This window comes from Panthera tigris, chromosome A1, assembly GCF_018350195.1.
Source record: "Panthera tigris isolate Pti1 chromosome A1, P.tigris_Pti1_mat1.1, whole genome shotgun sequence".
NCBI lineage: Eukaryota > Metazoa > Chordata > Mammalia > Carnivora > Felidae > Panthera > Panthera tigris.
In genome coordinates, this window is record NC_056660.1 from 49,591,607 (window position 1) to 49,608,667 (window position 17,061).

A 17,061-nucleotide genomic window follows, 5' to 3' on the forward strand; every position below is an offset into this window, starting at 1 on the left:
TTCGTTTTTCTTTATACATGTTTTGTACCTCTTTGCAACAAGTTCTGTTTTTATGTTTTAAATCTAATACCTTATAGCTCTACCTACTCATGACTGTTTTTACACAAACTACTTTGGTATTGTAACTTTCTGTGTAGGATTTTCTAATGCTCATTTAATCTTTTATCACAGTCAGATGAATTATTCCAGCATTATTTAATTCAGACTTCCTTACTGGGGCAAACAAATTAGAGATTAGGCAATAGGAAAACATGTCTAGGCTGGTTTCTTACCACTTACTCTTCTTTGCAGACTTAAAATAGGAAGGCATGATATGAGGAAATTATAAGATGAATGCAACAAAAAGGAACTAACTAGAACCTCCTGAATAGTATTCCCTTAAAGCCAGAAGTGGTTGACTTTTCAGCAAATCACTTCTGTGGTTCTTGCTTCTTGAAACATTCTGTTCTGTGGACTCGATGCATGATTTTTATGCTTAGATGTTCTCTTCTGGATCCCTTGGAGTGTTGGTGCTTATGGAGTGTTAAGTAATAAACTCAATGACTTTCCCCGTCCTTTAGATTCCTGGACCAAGACCCCCTGAGAGCCAGCTTAGTGTGCAGTGACAGCAGCAAATCAAGTGCATTTTTATGGTGCCCTCTTCAGCATGCCTAAGCACAGTGAAGCATGTGAGGTTTTTTTTTCTGCCCATACTTGAAAATTGTTGGCAGGAGTTTCTGGCTTTTCACTTAATTTTGAGTTTCTCTGTGCTTTTTGTTTTAAATTCTAGTTGGGTAAGTCTAGAGGAATTAGGTTTCATTTTAACTTCCTTTTTCAAGAGAAGTAGCTAAACTAGTTGAAGCTGTAGTTTCAGTTAAGATGTAGTTTTAACTTTTGTATATTTTTAGGGCACTGGCTCTCCATCATTAGCACACATTGGGATCACTTGGAGGGTTCAGTAAGCCACATTACTAGACCCCTAACTCCACAGTTGCTGATTCCAGAGGTATGAAGTAAGGCCTGAGATTTTTTATTTCCAACAATTTCTGAGGTACTGTGGATGCTGCTGGTCTGGAGACCATGCCTTGAGAACTTCAATTATAGGGAATAAACCAATGGGAAATACTCTAAAGAGAAGGTATGTGAAATTGTTATCCTAAGCATATTTTCTACTTAAGTTTATAGACTTAACAAAACCCCTGTTATATGAATAATGTCTATAACAAGAAAAAGATTAGTCCTCAGAGTTTCTTTGGTGGTGGTGGTACAAGAACACAAGTATTAACATTAGTAATATATACATGTGGAAGAATAATGGTATGGCTTCATATTCCTGTAACTACTATTCATATATACCCAATAGCTCTCTAGAGTGATGGTATTTTCAGTTGTATGACATTTTCTTGTGGGACTTTACTGGAAATTGACATTTAAGAATTAAATATGTGACAGATTCTGGCATTTTAGGCTGAAGGAATGGCATATTTGGCTCTGCAGTGAGAATTAACAGCTCCTCTTGTGTTGGACTTTCTTGACTGAAATTGGAGTATAGTATGGGATACAACAGGAAATGGCTGAAAGATGGAAATGGAGCATGTAACTAAAAATAACTTCAATAGTAAGGCCTAGGGAACCATAAATTTTAATGGAGATGAGAGGGAGTAAATGATTTAGTTAAAATGTCCCCTCAAAAATAGTTCTGGGTACTTGGATAGATTTTTAGAGTGAAGAAGCTGAAGACTAATCTGTTCTGCCCACTAATATTTTTTTGTCTTTTTTGAATACTGAGCCAGAGGTGAACAGCATTCTGTCTCTGAATTCATGGCATTCACAGTCTAGTGGAAGAGACTCGGGAGACATCCATGGTACATCACAGTATAATGGAATGCTCTAAAAGCAGTCTACATTGGTTATACGTGGGCTTACATGGGAGAGGCCTCTAGGAGAATATAGGAAGTCTTCAGAGGCAGGTGAAATCTGAGCTTAATCTGAAAGAATGAGTAGCTCAAAGGAAAGGGAGAACAGTCAGGAGACTTCTAGAAAGAGAAAACCTCCTGTTGTTTCCCATGTAGAGATGGGAGTCCCACGTAGGACTATTGAGAGTAATCTAAGGATGCTTTATGGAAAGAATGTTGGGTTTGTGCTGGGGCAGGACAAGAAATGAGGTGACTAAAAGTGACCACAGCATGAATGCAAATGCCACGTTTGTATTTTACTCAAGGGAAATAAGCCATAAAATATAAGGATTTTAAGGGAGAAGACATAGCACTCCAGTTTAGGAAGGTTCTTGAGTCACCTCTGTGAAGGAGGACGAGGTTGAGGTATGGGGAAAGACTGAAGACAAGAAATCGGTCTGAGAAGGAAGAGGTGAACATAAGAGATATTTAGGAGCTAGAATTGATAGGACTTGGTTGGTAGGGAGGTGAGTTTGAATGAGAGGAAGTTGTTTGGGTTAATTAGGCTTTAGCTTTCAGGCTCTGAAACTTAGCCCTTCATCAGGACAGAACACATGGAAGGATGAACAGGATTGGGGATTAGATGATACCTGCACTGGACAAGAACTTCTTAAATTGTGCATTCTAAGCTGGGATAATGCTAGTGGGAATGTAAAGGGCATGTCTAAGAAAAGTTGTCCGGGAAATATTAGTTGAATTTGGTTTGGACTAAATATGGTGAAGGAGGGGGAAGAAGAAAGAGCTCATTAATTTCGTTAGTCTCAGAAGTTTCAAAAAAGTATTCAGAAATGAAATGGGAAAATTGAAGTTGATTGCAATAAATGCCAGCTAGTCTGAAGGATATCCAGATTGAATGTATATTGACCTTGAAAGTTAATTGAAAGGCAGGGTTATGTTAATATGCATTTGAAAGCCAATTATGTTATTCCTTTGAAGCGTGTCCATTCTTTCTCAGTGGTTTATATAGGATTATTGGTGATACTTTGGTGATATTCTGAAATTTCAAGTGTTATATAGAAGGCTAAATAGGAAATGGAAAATCTGTCACAGGTGGTATATGTAAATGGAAAAGTTTTAAATAATGCATGATGTTGGTTTTCTAATAAAAGGCAGGTAGCTTTATACAAATTGCGACAACACCTGCAAAATCCCTTTTGCCATGCAAGATAACATTTGCAGATTCCAGGGACTGGGATGTGAATATTTTGGGGGAAGGGAATGTTTGTTATTCAGCCTACGATAGTACTCAAATTATCAATATTGTGAACAAAAAGAATTAGACATGGAATATTTGTGTTTGAACTAGGAAAATCCATGATAATACTCTATGAAATAACAATATACGATATATTTTGTATACAGATGTATATACACACATATACACATACAGACACACACACACATATACATAAAATTATTAGATAATGGCTTAAATAGAGTTTAATTGGAGGACCATCTAAGTTGATCAGACTTTATAAGATATAATTTAATAGGACTGTGATAGAAAAAAATGAAGATCTGATGCATTATTTCTTACTACTTTAAATATGAAGGATAAGCAAGCTGGAATGCATTTTTCCAGAGTAATGAGAACACAACTCCTGGCTTACACTAGGTTGTTGTAATTCTTCAAGCATTTAGTATATATTTGCTGAGTGTCAAGTGACGATGCAGGCACTGAGTTAAGTCTTGCCCTTTCATCTAATAGTATGTTTTCTATGAACTCTTCAGGTGTGTAGTCACTGCTTGGCTATTTGTTTTGTTCACAGATTTGATCTCTTTTTCTAGATTGCCATCATTAAATGACCCTTTCCACTAATTTTCAGCCGATGGGCGTGCTTTATTTGGTTAAGAAGAGCTAGTTAAATTCTTAGATCCTCTACAACTGTGGTTCTCAACTATGGGCAATTTTGCCCTCCACGGGGCATTTGGCAATGTCTGGAGACATTTCTGATTGTCATAGCAAGTGTGAACAGAGTGCTTCTGGTAGCCAGTGGATAAGGCCAGGAATGCTGTTAACCCCCTGCGATGCACAGTATAACTCCCCCACAGTGAGGAACTGTACAGTTCAAAAATTTTAATGCTGGGGTGCCTGGGTGGCTCCATCAGTTGAGTGTCTGACTCTTGATTTCATTTCAGATCATGATCTCATGGTTCGTGAGTTTGAGCCCTGCATTGGGCTCTACGCTGGTGGTTCGGAGGCTGCTTGGGATTCTCTGTCTCCCCCTCTCTCTGCCCTTCCCCTGCTCATGCGTTTCTCTCTCCCTCTCTCTTTCTCTCTCTACCCCTTCCTCCCTCCCTCCCTCCTTCAAAAATAAATGAATAAACAAATTTTAAAAACCCAACAAAATATTAATGCTGCCAAGGTTGAGAAACCCTTCCTGGGCTAAATTTATATTGCCTCTGTGAACCTTTGGATTAAATAAAATTGTGAAAACTTTAGGGTTTTTTTTTTCTACCTTGGAATTGCTCTGGTAAATATTAAAGTGAGGCTTATCTAGAATGGTAAAATTTAGGACTGAAATGATAAAATTGGGGTGGGGATTTTTTTGAGGGGGGAAGGGGTACTAATTTTTCCCATAGTGGAAATTAGAACTTTGAAACAAGTATTAGAGGCAAGAGAGAATAATTTACTTCTGAGCAATATGGGGACTTTTGAATGTGTAACATAAACAAACAGTTTAGTATATAACACTTTGACAATACGGGATTTATATTCTACACACACACGGTACATTTAATATTAATTATAGCTGAGGAATTAGCAGAGTGATAACTTACTGATAACAATTTATATCCTCTTATGCTTTGCTGCAAAGAATTTTCATGTGTATCAGGAAGTAGGTAAGTTTTTACGTGCTAGGCACCTGAAATATATCTTAATTTTCACAAACCTAAATGTAGATAATAGCTTTTTTTATATATAAGAAAATGTCCTTTTATGAAACTAACTAAAAAATTTTCCCATTTCATCTTGTGATTAATTTGTAATCTTATTAATTTATAGTTGATGGGTACTTGTCTTACAGAAACCATACTCATAAAGGCTTAGCAGTGGTGAAGTGGGGAATCTACACTTTGTAGTTGTTCTCTCACTCTGAGAGTTATTGTGATGTATTTCATTTACGTAGAAGTCTCCTAAAACGCGTTTTGGCAATTTTCCATCTGTGGAATACCAAAATGGGTTGTATGTTCAAGATAGCAGAATATATGTCTAAACTTTTCCAGAAAAGATGGTTATGGGGAGCTTCTGACATTGTCTCTAGGAGACAGGTTTATGCAAGACATGGCTACTGCCATAGGTAGGTTTTTTGAGCCAACACTTTGAGAGAATATTGAGTGACCTATTTCAGGATAATGTAGAGAGTTAATGGTTCTTTTCAGAATCAAAAAAGAAGTAAGTTATTTAAAAATAGATATGATGGTGAAAAGTGCGACTGCACTAATGCTAAAACACAGTCTTTGTATGGATTTTAGTCTATGGAAAGTATGGGTCACATCAAGTCTTAATAGTTTTATGACTCTGGGAAAGTTTTAAGCTTTTGGAGTCTGAGTTACCTAATTGGTAATCATTAGATGACTGTGGGGATTAAAGGAGATAATACACAGTAGTCAATATAATGGTTAATAGTAAGTGCTTTATAAAGGCAATTATTTTAATATGCATTGTATAATTAAGCATAAAGTGAGCTTAAAACGAACACAATTGCAAAATACTTCAATACTATCAGTGTCTTTTAAGAGTTTGGTAGGGGTGCCTGGGTGGCTCAGTCGGTTGGGCATCCGACTTCAGCTCAGGTCATGATCTCGCAGTTGGTGGGTTCGAGCCCCGCGTCGGGCTCTGTGCTGGCAGTTCAGAGTGTGGAGGCTGCTTCAAATTCTGTGTCTCCTCCTCTGTCTGCCCCTCCCATGCTCATGCTGTGTCTCGCTCTGTCTCTCAATAATAAATAAAACATTTTAAAAAATATAAAAAAAAGATTTTAGTAACAGTTGTGCCAAAAATATGAAAAAAAAAATTCAAACTCTAAGTAAAATGGATTTCTTATTGTAGGACTTCTCAGAACTTTAATTTGCTATTGTGTATATTTAAGAAGAAAATACACACCACTTCACAAAAATTTTCTACCTTAAATCCTATTAAAATTTTGCTAGCTTCTCGTGTTCTGTGGCACATAGTTTGAGAAACACTGACTTTGAAAGTACCTCACTTAGCACGTTCCAATATCATGACGCTAGAAGACTTAGGCTAATAGTTGAATTTCATACTGACTTGGAAAATGGGCTACAGCATCTCGAAGGACACCTGAGCTATGTAGTTTTCTCATAAATTGTGTCTTTAGGACACCAGTGGTTTTGACAAGATTTTTGTTGATAATTCATTCTTTTTCCTCCTTTGAGGAGGAGAAGCAGCCAGTAATTTAATAATTATGTGTACATGTGTAAGATATTATAAGGGTTTAAAAAACAATCCAATAATAACTCTTCAGCTCTTTTCTTAACAGCATGTTTTGACCCTTTGGCCCCTCTATCTTCTTCCCTTCCATCTGGTGTGCCACTCTTCCCATCACACTGGGTGGTCCTCTGTCTGCTTTGCTGGTTTCTTCTCTCTTTTTTTTTTTTTAATTTTTTTTTAACGTTTATTTTTGAGACAGAGAGAGACAGAGCATGAACAGGGGAGGGTCAGAGAGAGGGAGACACAGAATCTGAAACAGGCTCCAGGCTCTGAGCTGTCAGCACAGAGCCCGACGCGGGGCTCGAACTCACGGACCGCGAGATCATGACCTGAGCCGAAGTCAGCTGCCCAACCGACTGAGCCACCCAGGCGCCCCTCTTCTCTATTTCTTAAACCTTACGTGTTGGGTTTTCCAGAGCTCAGTCCCTACATCTCTTCTCTATTTAGCCTTATTTTCTAGGTGATACTATTTTAGCATTGGGACCTTACATTTCGTCTCTATGATGACAGTTCCCCAAATTATATCTCCAACCTAGATTCCTAGCTTGACCATCTCACTTGTGTGTCTAATTACCAATTCACATTTCTATTGTGCCTGTTAATTGTCTCAACCTTAACATGTCTGAAACCAAAACCCGCTATTTCCATTGCTGCTGCTACCTAGCATTGTTACCAGTGGAAGTAAAACTACGGCTCAGCCTGTCATTGACATCCTCTCTAGCTTCTCCCCAGTACATTTGATACAGTTGAGTGTATAATTCCATTTAGTACACAGCAGACATAACGGGTACTAAATCTTGTGTTGAGAATTGCCTGTTGCCTGTTTTGGGGTTTGGGGTTGCAATGTAATAGGGAATATATATGTGTGAGTCTTCAGTGCGTAATCAGTTTCATGTAATAGCAAGCACTTGCTCCATGAAGTAAAAGAGAACTACAGAGAATCTGTGGTTGAGAGAGAGCAAAAACCCATCTTTTAGCTTCTGTTTCAGTTTTTAAGTGGAACTGTGTGCCAGTCAGCGTCTTTGGATGCATGTTGTTTTCCTCCTTTCTCTTTAAGTAAAACTTGGCTATTCTTAGTAGTATGTGGGAGGGTGTGAAATTTAATAAATTATTTTTAACAAGAGGTACTTATTTGATTGAAGAAGCATTTTATGTTGCTAGGGCAAAAACTGTTGAATTTCCAAGAGTTTTTTCTCACATAGGTAAATTCAGAAATCATCAAGTTTATCTATTTGTGCTCACTAATTACCTCCAGGTTTAATGTTATTTTCTCAAGTGTCATTTTTACAGCTTCCACACTCAGGTAGAGCTGAATTTTGCAGCAAAGGCAGATTACAATCTATGAGTCATGGGTTTCTGACATTACTGAAAGATTGTCCAATGGAATACAGTTTCATTTTTAGGGATGAAGGTGGGAGGAAAGGAAGAATTTCATTTTCTTAAATGCAGCTTGCTTTTGAGAGAAAGAATAAGTGCAGTATTCTAAGAATTCACCTTGAAATTGTTATTCACATATCTCTTCCTCCTATCTAACAGTCATTAGAGACAGGTGGTGATATTTGCTCTATATTAAATAATGCAATGGGATGAGCTTCCATTAATAGAAAAATAGAGTTTCTATTTATAGAAAAAAGGAGTCATTATTTGATCTATTCCTAAGTTGCTTCTTTGATTCCTGCATTTGGAAAAAAAGCAAGCCATTTCCTCAGAAAGTAGCGGTAGAAATTATTTTCTTGCTATGTTTCTGAAAATTTCACTTGGTATCTTTAGTGTTGCTCGTAATTCCTTTTTTTCTTCGCATTTGGAGGTGACGGTCTTGTTTCACATGTAAAAATGATAGTACTCTTGTCATGAGAAGGACATCTGCTCAGAACTATCTCCACTGTCTCCTACTACCACAAATGTGCCTCCCCGCTTACCCCATACAGGTCTGACAGATTTAAAGCAGATGCTGTCCACACACTTCTACTTGTGACTGCTTATGAAATCATGACTCAGGACCTCATTTCTTGAAATATTTTTAAAGTTGTGAACAGGTGGCTAGACTTCATAAGCAACAACTGGAGGGCCGAGATTACTTAGTGGCTTGGAGAGGGACCAAGTATCTTGTGAGCCCAGTTTCTCTAACATCAGCCTGGTTTCTGAAGAGGCAATATCCAGGTCAGCTGGTGCCATGCAGGGCAGGGCAGACTAACTCTAGAAGGGTTGAGCCCCTAGGAGGAATCCCCGCCTTACTCATTCTGGGAAGTTGCCTCAGGAAGTGAATGCCAGGGGACAGAATCACCCCGTGAGTTGCAGTTGTTCTGAGGAACAAAAGTGGAAGCTTATTCAGGGTCAAGAAAGGGGGACCTCAGGGCTGTAGGATTAGGGGCCAAGAGAAGAATGAGTGCATGTGGCAGGGCAGACATGGGTGGGTAGGAAGCTATAGTTGAGCCCCATATAGAATTTCAGATTCCTTGTTAGCCAGAGAAGCTTTGGGGAGTGGCAGGTGGGACCACACTTCTCATCTTTCCTAGTATGATGTAGGGAAGTCTTCCACCATGGTAACTGGAGCAAAAATAATGCCACTCTAGAAGACGTTCCAGCTCGAGTTTTTAATCATGTTTCCTTGATGGTAGAGTAAGACAACTGTATTTGATCTTTACCGATTGGTAAAGTTTTGACAGGATGGGAGCTGAGATTTATGGAGGAAAGATGATTTTGAAGCATGGAGAATTCGTTTCTTAGGGGGTTATGATATTGTGGCAGAGCATGAGAAGATTGAACCTTTCACTGTTGCAAATGAGGAAGTTGATTCCTTGAGGAAAAGGGGTATCAAGATATAGGAGAGGAATAGAAAAAGAGAAGTGGGTTTATGCTTAAAACTATGAAGTTTTACCTAATTTGGGGGAAAATTCCCTCCATCTCTTCGTCCTTCATTTTCTGGACTGGCTCTATGAGTGGCTTTAGGTAACTTCTACATGAACATATTGAGTGCAGGCCTGTGGCTGATTCCAGACATACATCCATGAGTCAGGTGTGGCCCCAGCTCTCTGCACTCTACCAGAAGAGACTATAGGCTGTAGTGGGTGCATGCGTGTGGACCTGAGGTCAGGTCTTCAGATTAATAGAAGGTATTTAGAAATATAGTAAATTGGATTGTGAATAACTTGTTCTGAGAGTGTTCCACAAGATGAGCAAACATTTCTAATAGATTTTAACTTGATAAACGAGGGATGTCTTGCACAAGTAGTACATGACACCGAATGTCACATGATTACAACTAAGCCAATGGTTCTTGAAATTTGCTTTGATATACAAGTGCTTTGGATTACAAGCATGTTTCTGGAACAAATTATGCTCACAAACCAAGGTTTTACTGTGCTTTTGATGAAGCCCTAGAACACAACTGGCTACACCAAACTATAATAAAACTATAATGTCATCCTTTGTGTCCAAGCTGTGCTATCAGATATTAGGGAGACAGATTTTTGGCCATGTAAGCAGGGTTTTTTTCCTCCAGTTTTGAACTTTTGGAGAATTTACAGGGTTGGCCAAGGCAGTTTACAGTAGAAAAAGGATGGATGATGAGGGTTTGATGCAAATATGGATGTTTGGCCAGTGATGGTAATACCCCACCAGTTTGCTTTGCCCTTTGTTTGACTGTATTCTAGAGATCATTAACTGTTCAAAACTTTCCATAACGTGAGAGTGTCTTGAATTATGCTTCACAGAAATGTCTTTTCTGAGGAAGGACTTTGTGTGTAGGGAAACTTGACTGACCTCTGGCCACTTCTCTTCCCCACACTATTTGGTTGAGATGGATAATTAGAAGATAGTTTTGAAATGTCTCCTTTACTTGATCTGCTTCCATTAAGCACTTCTTAAATTTCTTATTTAAGCCCAGCAAGACCTGGTGTGTTGTTCCTAGGTAAGACTATGAGAGTTCAGTAATATGACCAAGTTCTCACGACTAGTAAAAGTGGAGCCAGAATTCACACCCAGAGGTGTGACCTCAGAGCCTACCCTCTTAGCCATGCTGGCTCTTCATGGAAGAACCTGGCATGGGTATCTCTGGAAGAGAGCTAGAACATCTGCATGGAATTTATTTCCCTTTGTTTAAAGATGGTATTTCTCATAAAGGAGGAATCAGACCTAGGACTTCCTGGTTCAAAGGATACCTAAAAGCTATTAGGATAAGGTAGTTACAGAAGGATGTGTTCACTGATGGGCTCACTTGAGAGTTTATGCCTCTTTTCTCCCTGACCTCTAGTAGAAGGTTCAGAGGTCTGTGATGGGCATGTTTTCTGGCCCTTTGTCAGGTAGCAAAGAAATTACCAGAGCTATTTCATATAACAGTGGAGGATTATATCTGTGTTTTACTTGTGATTTTTTTGGATATTAAACACAATATTCAAAAATTAGTGTATGACACACAGAGAAGACTGGCAACATATTCAATATAGTCATTTATTGACATTATTAATGTTTCACCTCTACCCCCTTTGATGGTGAATTTGGGTTTCAAGGAAAGTTTGGATTCTTTTGGCTTTTGTCTTTCAGAGCTCTGATGGGAAGCTCTTCATTGCAGGGTCTAAAACCTTATCTTTGTACTTAGCACTCTAAAGTTGGTCTTTGTTTTTGAAGCTCTACCTTTTTGGACTCACTGATGTGCAGTTGTAAAGAATTCCCTTTTATTGCAATTTTAGAAATAGTATTTTAAAAAAGAAACCCAATTATGGGTATCAATACAATTTGAATCAATTGGATATGTTTTAAGCAAGGTAATGCAATTTAACTGTTCTTTGACATCATGAATATTTATTAGGACTCTCCTGAGCTATTATCATTTTAGGCTTTCTCTTGCTAAGTTACATTTTTGTAAGCTAAATAAATGTATTCAGTCAATATTTGAGAGCATCTGTGTACCATGCACTGTGCTAGGCATTGTTAATAAAATATTATGTGGTTGCCAAGTGGTAAACCTGTCTTAAGACACCTGAGATATGACAATAAACAAAGCCTCAAAAATCCTTTTGGAATCTGGTGCAGGAGAGCCGTAATGAATGCATGCATGCAGTAGATGGTTAGAAGTACAGAAATAAAGCAGGGATGAGTGGTGGGGAGTATCAGACAGGCTGGTTGCAATTTTAAATATCTGGGTCCAGCATGGCTTCAATAGGAAGCATTTGTACGGAGCTTGGTGAATAAATGGGCTCTGCTCTCTCTAGCTTATAGTCTAATGATAATGTTCCTTGATGAACACTTACCATGACAGTAGGGATTCTGCTAAGTACCTGCGTACATTTCCTCCTCATCTACTGAACTGGGGACCATTATCCCCAGTTTCATAAGAAGGAAACTGAAGCTTTGAGAGTCAAATTGCTCAGATGGACATAGTGGAATCCAGATCTGACCCAAAGCCCATCCTCTGACACATGGTATTACACCATGTCAACTCTTGAAGTATTTGTGGAGGAATTAGCTAACTTTGTAGATAGGGCTGCCTTATTTTTGGTTCTGTTGTGTTGGGCAGTAAGTTAGCTGGCTCATGGAAAGTCTGTGTTACCATGAGCTTCCCTTTGAGCCTGTTCTATTTAAAAGGCTTTGGGATTGTGCCCGGTGGCCACAGAAGGCAAGGAAGCCACCTAGTTACTGACTTCCATGCGGTGGATTGTGTTTGCTATGTGTCAGAGAGTGGCCTCGATTGACTCCAGTAAATCATTGACTACTTGAATTCCTGGCATTACATTTCAGTGATAGGATACTAATTTGACTGGACTACATATCATTGTGTCCAAGAATGCATTATAAATGCCCATACATAGAAGAGAATGTAAAGTGCGTGGAAGGTTATGGTGCCAAGGTTACTGCTTATTATGTTTGTTACAGAATAGACCCATACCTCGCATTCATAGCGTTTGCTTTATTGTAATAAAAAGTAAATGGCAAAGGAGTGTGTTGGAATAGAAGCCTCCATGAGGGGAAGTGGAAAGGAGGTCAGGGGTTCAAGAGAGCTTTCTTCCGTCTGCCCTCAGTGTGCTTAAGAGAATATTCCACTCAAAGCATCCCATTTTAATTGGATGGCAGTTTTCAGTGTAGCCTATGCTTTGTGTTGAATATTAATAGTTCTTTTGTGCTTAATTTCTGGGGTGTATATGTTGATCATTGTAAAAAGAAGCTCTATATTTTACAACTCAATGTGCTATTTTTTTAATGATCAGCTTTTAGTGATCCCCCTCCATTAACTGCTTCTAAAACTAAATGTTTTTGATTTTTACAAGATGATTTTCTTTTACTTAGGAGATAAGCTATGATTTGAGCACCTAGGCTGTACAATTTATTCTTTTCATTTACCTCTTTGAAGTATAATATAAATATATAAAAGGATATGTATTATAAGTGTACAATTCAAAGACCTCAGAGAAAGAGAACCCTTAGGTAGCCAGCTTCTAGATCAAAATAAAGGGAAATACCAGTGTCCCCCTTCGGTTTCTAATCATTCCACCATCCTTCCCCACAAGGGTAACCGGTCTCTTGACTTCTCCCATTATATCTGTGTTTTTGTACTTGCTATGAATAGTCTGTACTGTTTGTGTTTGGCTGCTTTTGCTTCTCATTGCTAGACTGAATCATGTGGTTGCATGCCGTTCCAGATTGCCCGCTCTTGTGGTCATATAATAGTTCATGGTGGGTATCCCGTAATTTATCCATCCTATTGTTAAAGACATATGTGCAGCTTCCAGTTTATTCTGTCATGAAAGGTGCTTCCGTAAACCTCATAAATGACTTTTGGTGAATATATGTAGGCGTTTCTGTTCAGTAGACACCTAGGGGTGGAATCGCTGGGCCATAGAATATGCATAGACTTGGCTTGAATAGTTACTACCAAATGGATTAAAAATTAAAAAGTAGTTGATCAGTTTATATTTCTGCAATAGTGTGGGAACTTGTGGATTCTATTTTTGTCCTATGCTGGGATGGGTGGGAGGTGCATGTTATTCTAGGGTCCATTTCACTTCATGTTTGTTTTACGGAAAGGAATGGCCATAGCTGTCTCATTGATTCTTTGAAAGCTAAGTTAAATATTTGTGTGCTCATTCTCTCCCCTTTTTCCTTTCTGTATACATGTCTTCTATGTTAGATATGTGTTTTATATATCTCCTATGTACACAGGACATATATGTATATACATTTTATTTGGCAAATATACATCACTTACAGACTTTAGGCTAGAAAGCCACCTTAGAGGTCACCTAGTTCTGGCTTCTCCAGTCTGAATTAGCAAGCCTGCTTATAAGTGTGTCTAATGACAGCAAGTGCATTAGTTTAGGGTAACCCTTTGTTAATGAATTTATGTTGCTTCTTCAACATTGTGCTGACATCTGCCTCCTTTTAACTTCTCCCATAAATATCATGCCCTTTTACAGGTGAGGGAGAAAACTCATGATTCTTGTGACAAAGTAAAATCGCTTCAAGCAGAGATTCATGGCCATTTTTTAAATTGTACTTCTCAACATCTGCAGTACCTTGATCTCTGAGCATTTTGCTCTGAGTAACTTGGATGAAAAACCCATGGACGATAGAAAAGAAAACTCTGCAAAAATGCTTTTTCTCCCCCTCTTTTTTTTTCTCAATTTTTGTTGCATGAGCACACTGATTCCTGCTTCCTGCTCTCCCCACTTTTCGAATGGTTTTAAACATTGTTTAAAATGAAAATACAAAAAATGCCAGTAGTGTGCTTAAAAAATCTATAATGAAAAAAATGAGAAAAAGACAAACTTGCTTATAGATAATTGTTTAAAATGAAAATACAAAAAATGCCAGTAGTGTGCTTAAAAAATCTATAATGAAAAAAATGAGAAAAAGACAAACTTGCTTATAGATAATGGACCATTCTATTTCATGAAATCAACGAATGTTGAAAAATTCTGATGGATAATATGCAGTTTAAGGTTTTTGAATGTCCAGGTGGCATTAATATTCATTTAGAATAAAAGAATTTTTAGAATAAAAGAGTTTTTTCTACTTAATAATTGAAGGCTCATAGATGTTACTTAATAGGCATTTTCTCTTTTCTTTACAGGCAAGAAGAGACTGATAGGAGAGTGAAAAATGTAAGCTATATTTAAAGGAACATTATTAATGGTTTTTTACTTACATGTTCTGTAATAAGGCAGTGGTATCTAAAAATATCTGATACACTCTGAATCCTTTTTCTAATGGAATTTCTTTTTTTTTTTTTTAAATTTTTTTTTTCAACTTTTTTTTTTTTTTTTTTTTTTTTTTTGGGACAGAGAGAGACAGAGCATGAACGGGGGAGGGGCAGAGAGAGAGGGAGACACAGAATCGGAAACAGGCTCCAGGCTCCGAGCCATCAGCCCAGAGCCTGACGCGGGGCTCGAACTCACAGACCGCGAGATCGTGACCTGGCTGAAGTCGGACGCTTAACCGACTGCGCCACCCAGGCGCCCCTCTAATGGAATTTCTGACAGTAGCCAACAAGTCAGGAACTCTAAATATGTTTAAATAAGGTTAAACCATATGTTCTCTGACATCAGAGTGTAGGAGGGTAGGTGAAACCTGGGAAGTGGCATCTTATATGTGAGTAAGGGTGGGAAAGGCAAAAAACACACTTCAGGATCTTTAGAGGTGTAAGTCAAACCACAAGATCAGACTTTAAGGAAAAACACTGAATGTGTAAGAACTCCGGGTAATTGCTCAGTGCACACTTCTATCTCTAACATTCTGCATATTAGAAGAGTTTCTAAAACTGTGACAGCTTTAGTTAAAAAAAAATACAAGAGCTCAAGATCCTTATTAAGGAAGCTGAGAATTCCTGATTTTAAGAGTTTAAGCTGTAAATTTGTTGGAAAAATTTATTGCTTTGGAAGTTTAATTTGCTTTCTTCATAAATGTTTTCCTTCAGATGAACTAATAGATTATACAAATGCCTATTGACATCTGAGCTTTTGGTCTGAGAATGTGCTCGGAGACAGAAATCTAAGAATAATTAACATTTTTAATGGCCCTTCTCCTTCACATAATTTAAAAGAAAACCTACTTTTCAACCATAAATAAATACGCTATCTTCTGTCTGGAGTGCTTAGCTGCATTTGAACTCGCAACTAGTTACTAACTAGACTGATGTTGTTTCATGGCATTTTTCAAGGTTTTGATAACACTGTACTGGTTGGGAAGAAAAGCACAAAGTAACCCCTACTATAATGGACCCTATCTTAATTTGAAAGCATTTGAGAATCTTTTAGGACAAGCTCTGACTAAGGTAAGGAAACTACATCTGGATGCAATGAATACTGTTCCTTATACTACTGCTTTGTCCTCCTCCCCCCCCCCCGCCCCGTATTCCTTTCCTTCCACTTCCCTTTTTCATTCTTCCCCTCTTCTAACAAATATGGCAGCTCCTATTATCTTTACTCCACTCTGGATTGTGCTGGGTAGAAAGCATTGTTATTTATTTGCTGGCTTTGTATACCACCGCAAAGCAGTGAGGGAGTCTAGGTATTTATTTCTTAATTTCAGGTAATTCAATGACCGACATATCTGCTTCCTTTCTAAGGCACTGGATATAAGTTAACTCTTTCTATATTAGGAAATTCAACCTGTACTAGAGAGGTGCTGCAGGATAGCTACTGTGTGTTGAAGTTACTCAGTTTCTCTATCTTAATATCTTGTCATGTTTCATTAGATCTCTATACCCATACTCCATCCTCCCCATAATTCTGTCATATTGCTTGTGTTTCCTAGACAGCAGTAAATGCTGTTACATGAAGCATGATATGGGGCTTAAATTAGAATCTTTTGTTTTAAACACATTTCTAGTCCTTTATGTCCTGAAGTCAGTGTTGTAGCTTTTGAATGCTCAAGGATTCCTTGAGGAGGGTCAAGTGCCAGGGCTGACCATAGTTCTGCCAAATTTTCATTTATAGGATCCAAATGGGGAAATGAAGTTCTCTAGGGGGATATGTATCCAGGGGAATTCAAAGTGCTCAGAAGAAAATAGGTAGTTAAAATAATATACCATCATCTGATTCATAGTAGTTGCTCCATGGGTTTTTATGGTGATTAAATGGTACTATACCAATAAGGCATTTAACATTAGTCTCTGGCACATTGTAAGGATGTAATAAATGTTAGTTACCATGATTGGAAGATAGAAATTTAGGCCAGGATGAAAATGAGCACCTTGCCTAACATCTACTTTGATCTTGAAATCCTTTTGCTTGAGTCTGGCCACATATACTGTAGAAATATGAGATTATAGAGCAAAGAAGATTAAAGTATTCCTTCTTGATTTTTATTTTTGAATTGTAGGGAGTGGATGGTACTTCACCCAAATTCTTTGAAACAGTTAATTCAGGTTATAGAGCATTGTTCTAGATGTTGGAAAAACAGTCACGAAAGGCCCATCATCCTAGAGCACCAGTGTCTGATGGAGACAGATGAACAGGTCACAGAAGCTGAAGAAGATAAGGCTGTGACGGATGAATGTGCAGGTGGCCTGGGGCATGAGCAGAGCCTTGCCTTACAGTTATGTCAGCTAAGAAAACATCCAGTTAAAAATAATGTGGGGCTTTGGCTCCTGCATCAGTGCTCTCTTCACAGCCTTTGGTTCTTTTTATGGCAGTCTGACTCAGGTTGAATAACCCTAGTACAGCATTTGTGCTGGGAATG

General features: G+C 38.2%; 1 protein-coding gene across 10 annotated transcripts in view; it reads left to right on the plus strand.

The window, feature by feature from the left end:
• LMO7 (LIM domain 7) overlaps nt 1-17,061 on the plus strand; it is a 191,946-nt gene that overhangs the window by 119,477 nt on the left and 55,408 nt on the right. For all 10 annotated transcript variants that reach the window (XM_015543653.2, XM_042978358.1, XM_042978376.1 and 7 more), the window contains 2 exons: nt 14,453-14,483; nt 15,539-15,652. In XM_015543653.2, coding sequence (XP_015399139.2) covers nt 14,453-14,483; nt 15,539-15,652 — 145 coding nt within the window. The remainder of the gene's footprint in view (nt 1-14,452; nt 14,484-15,538; nt 15,653-17,061) is intronic.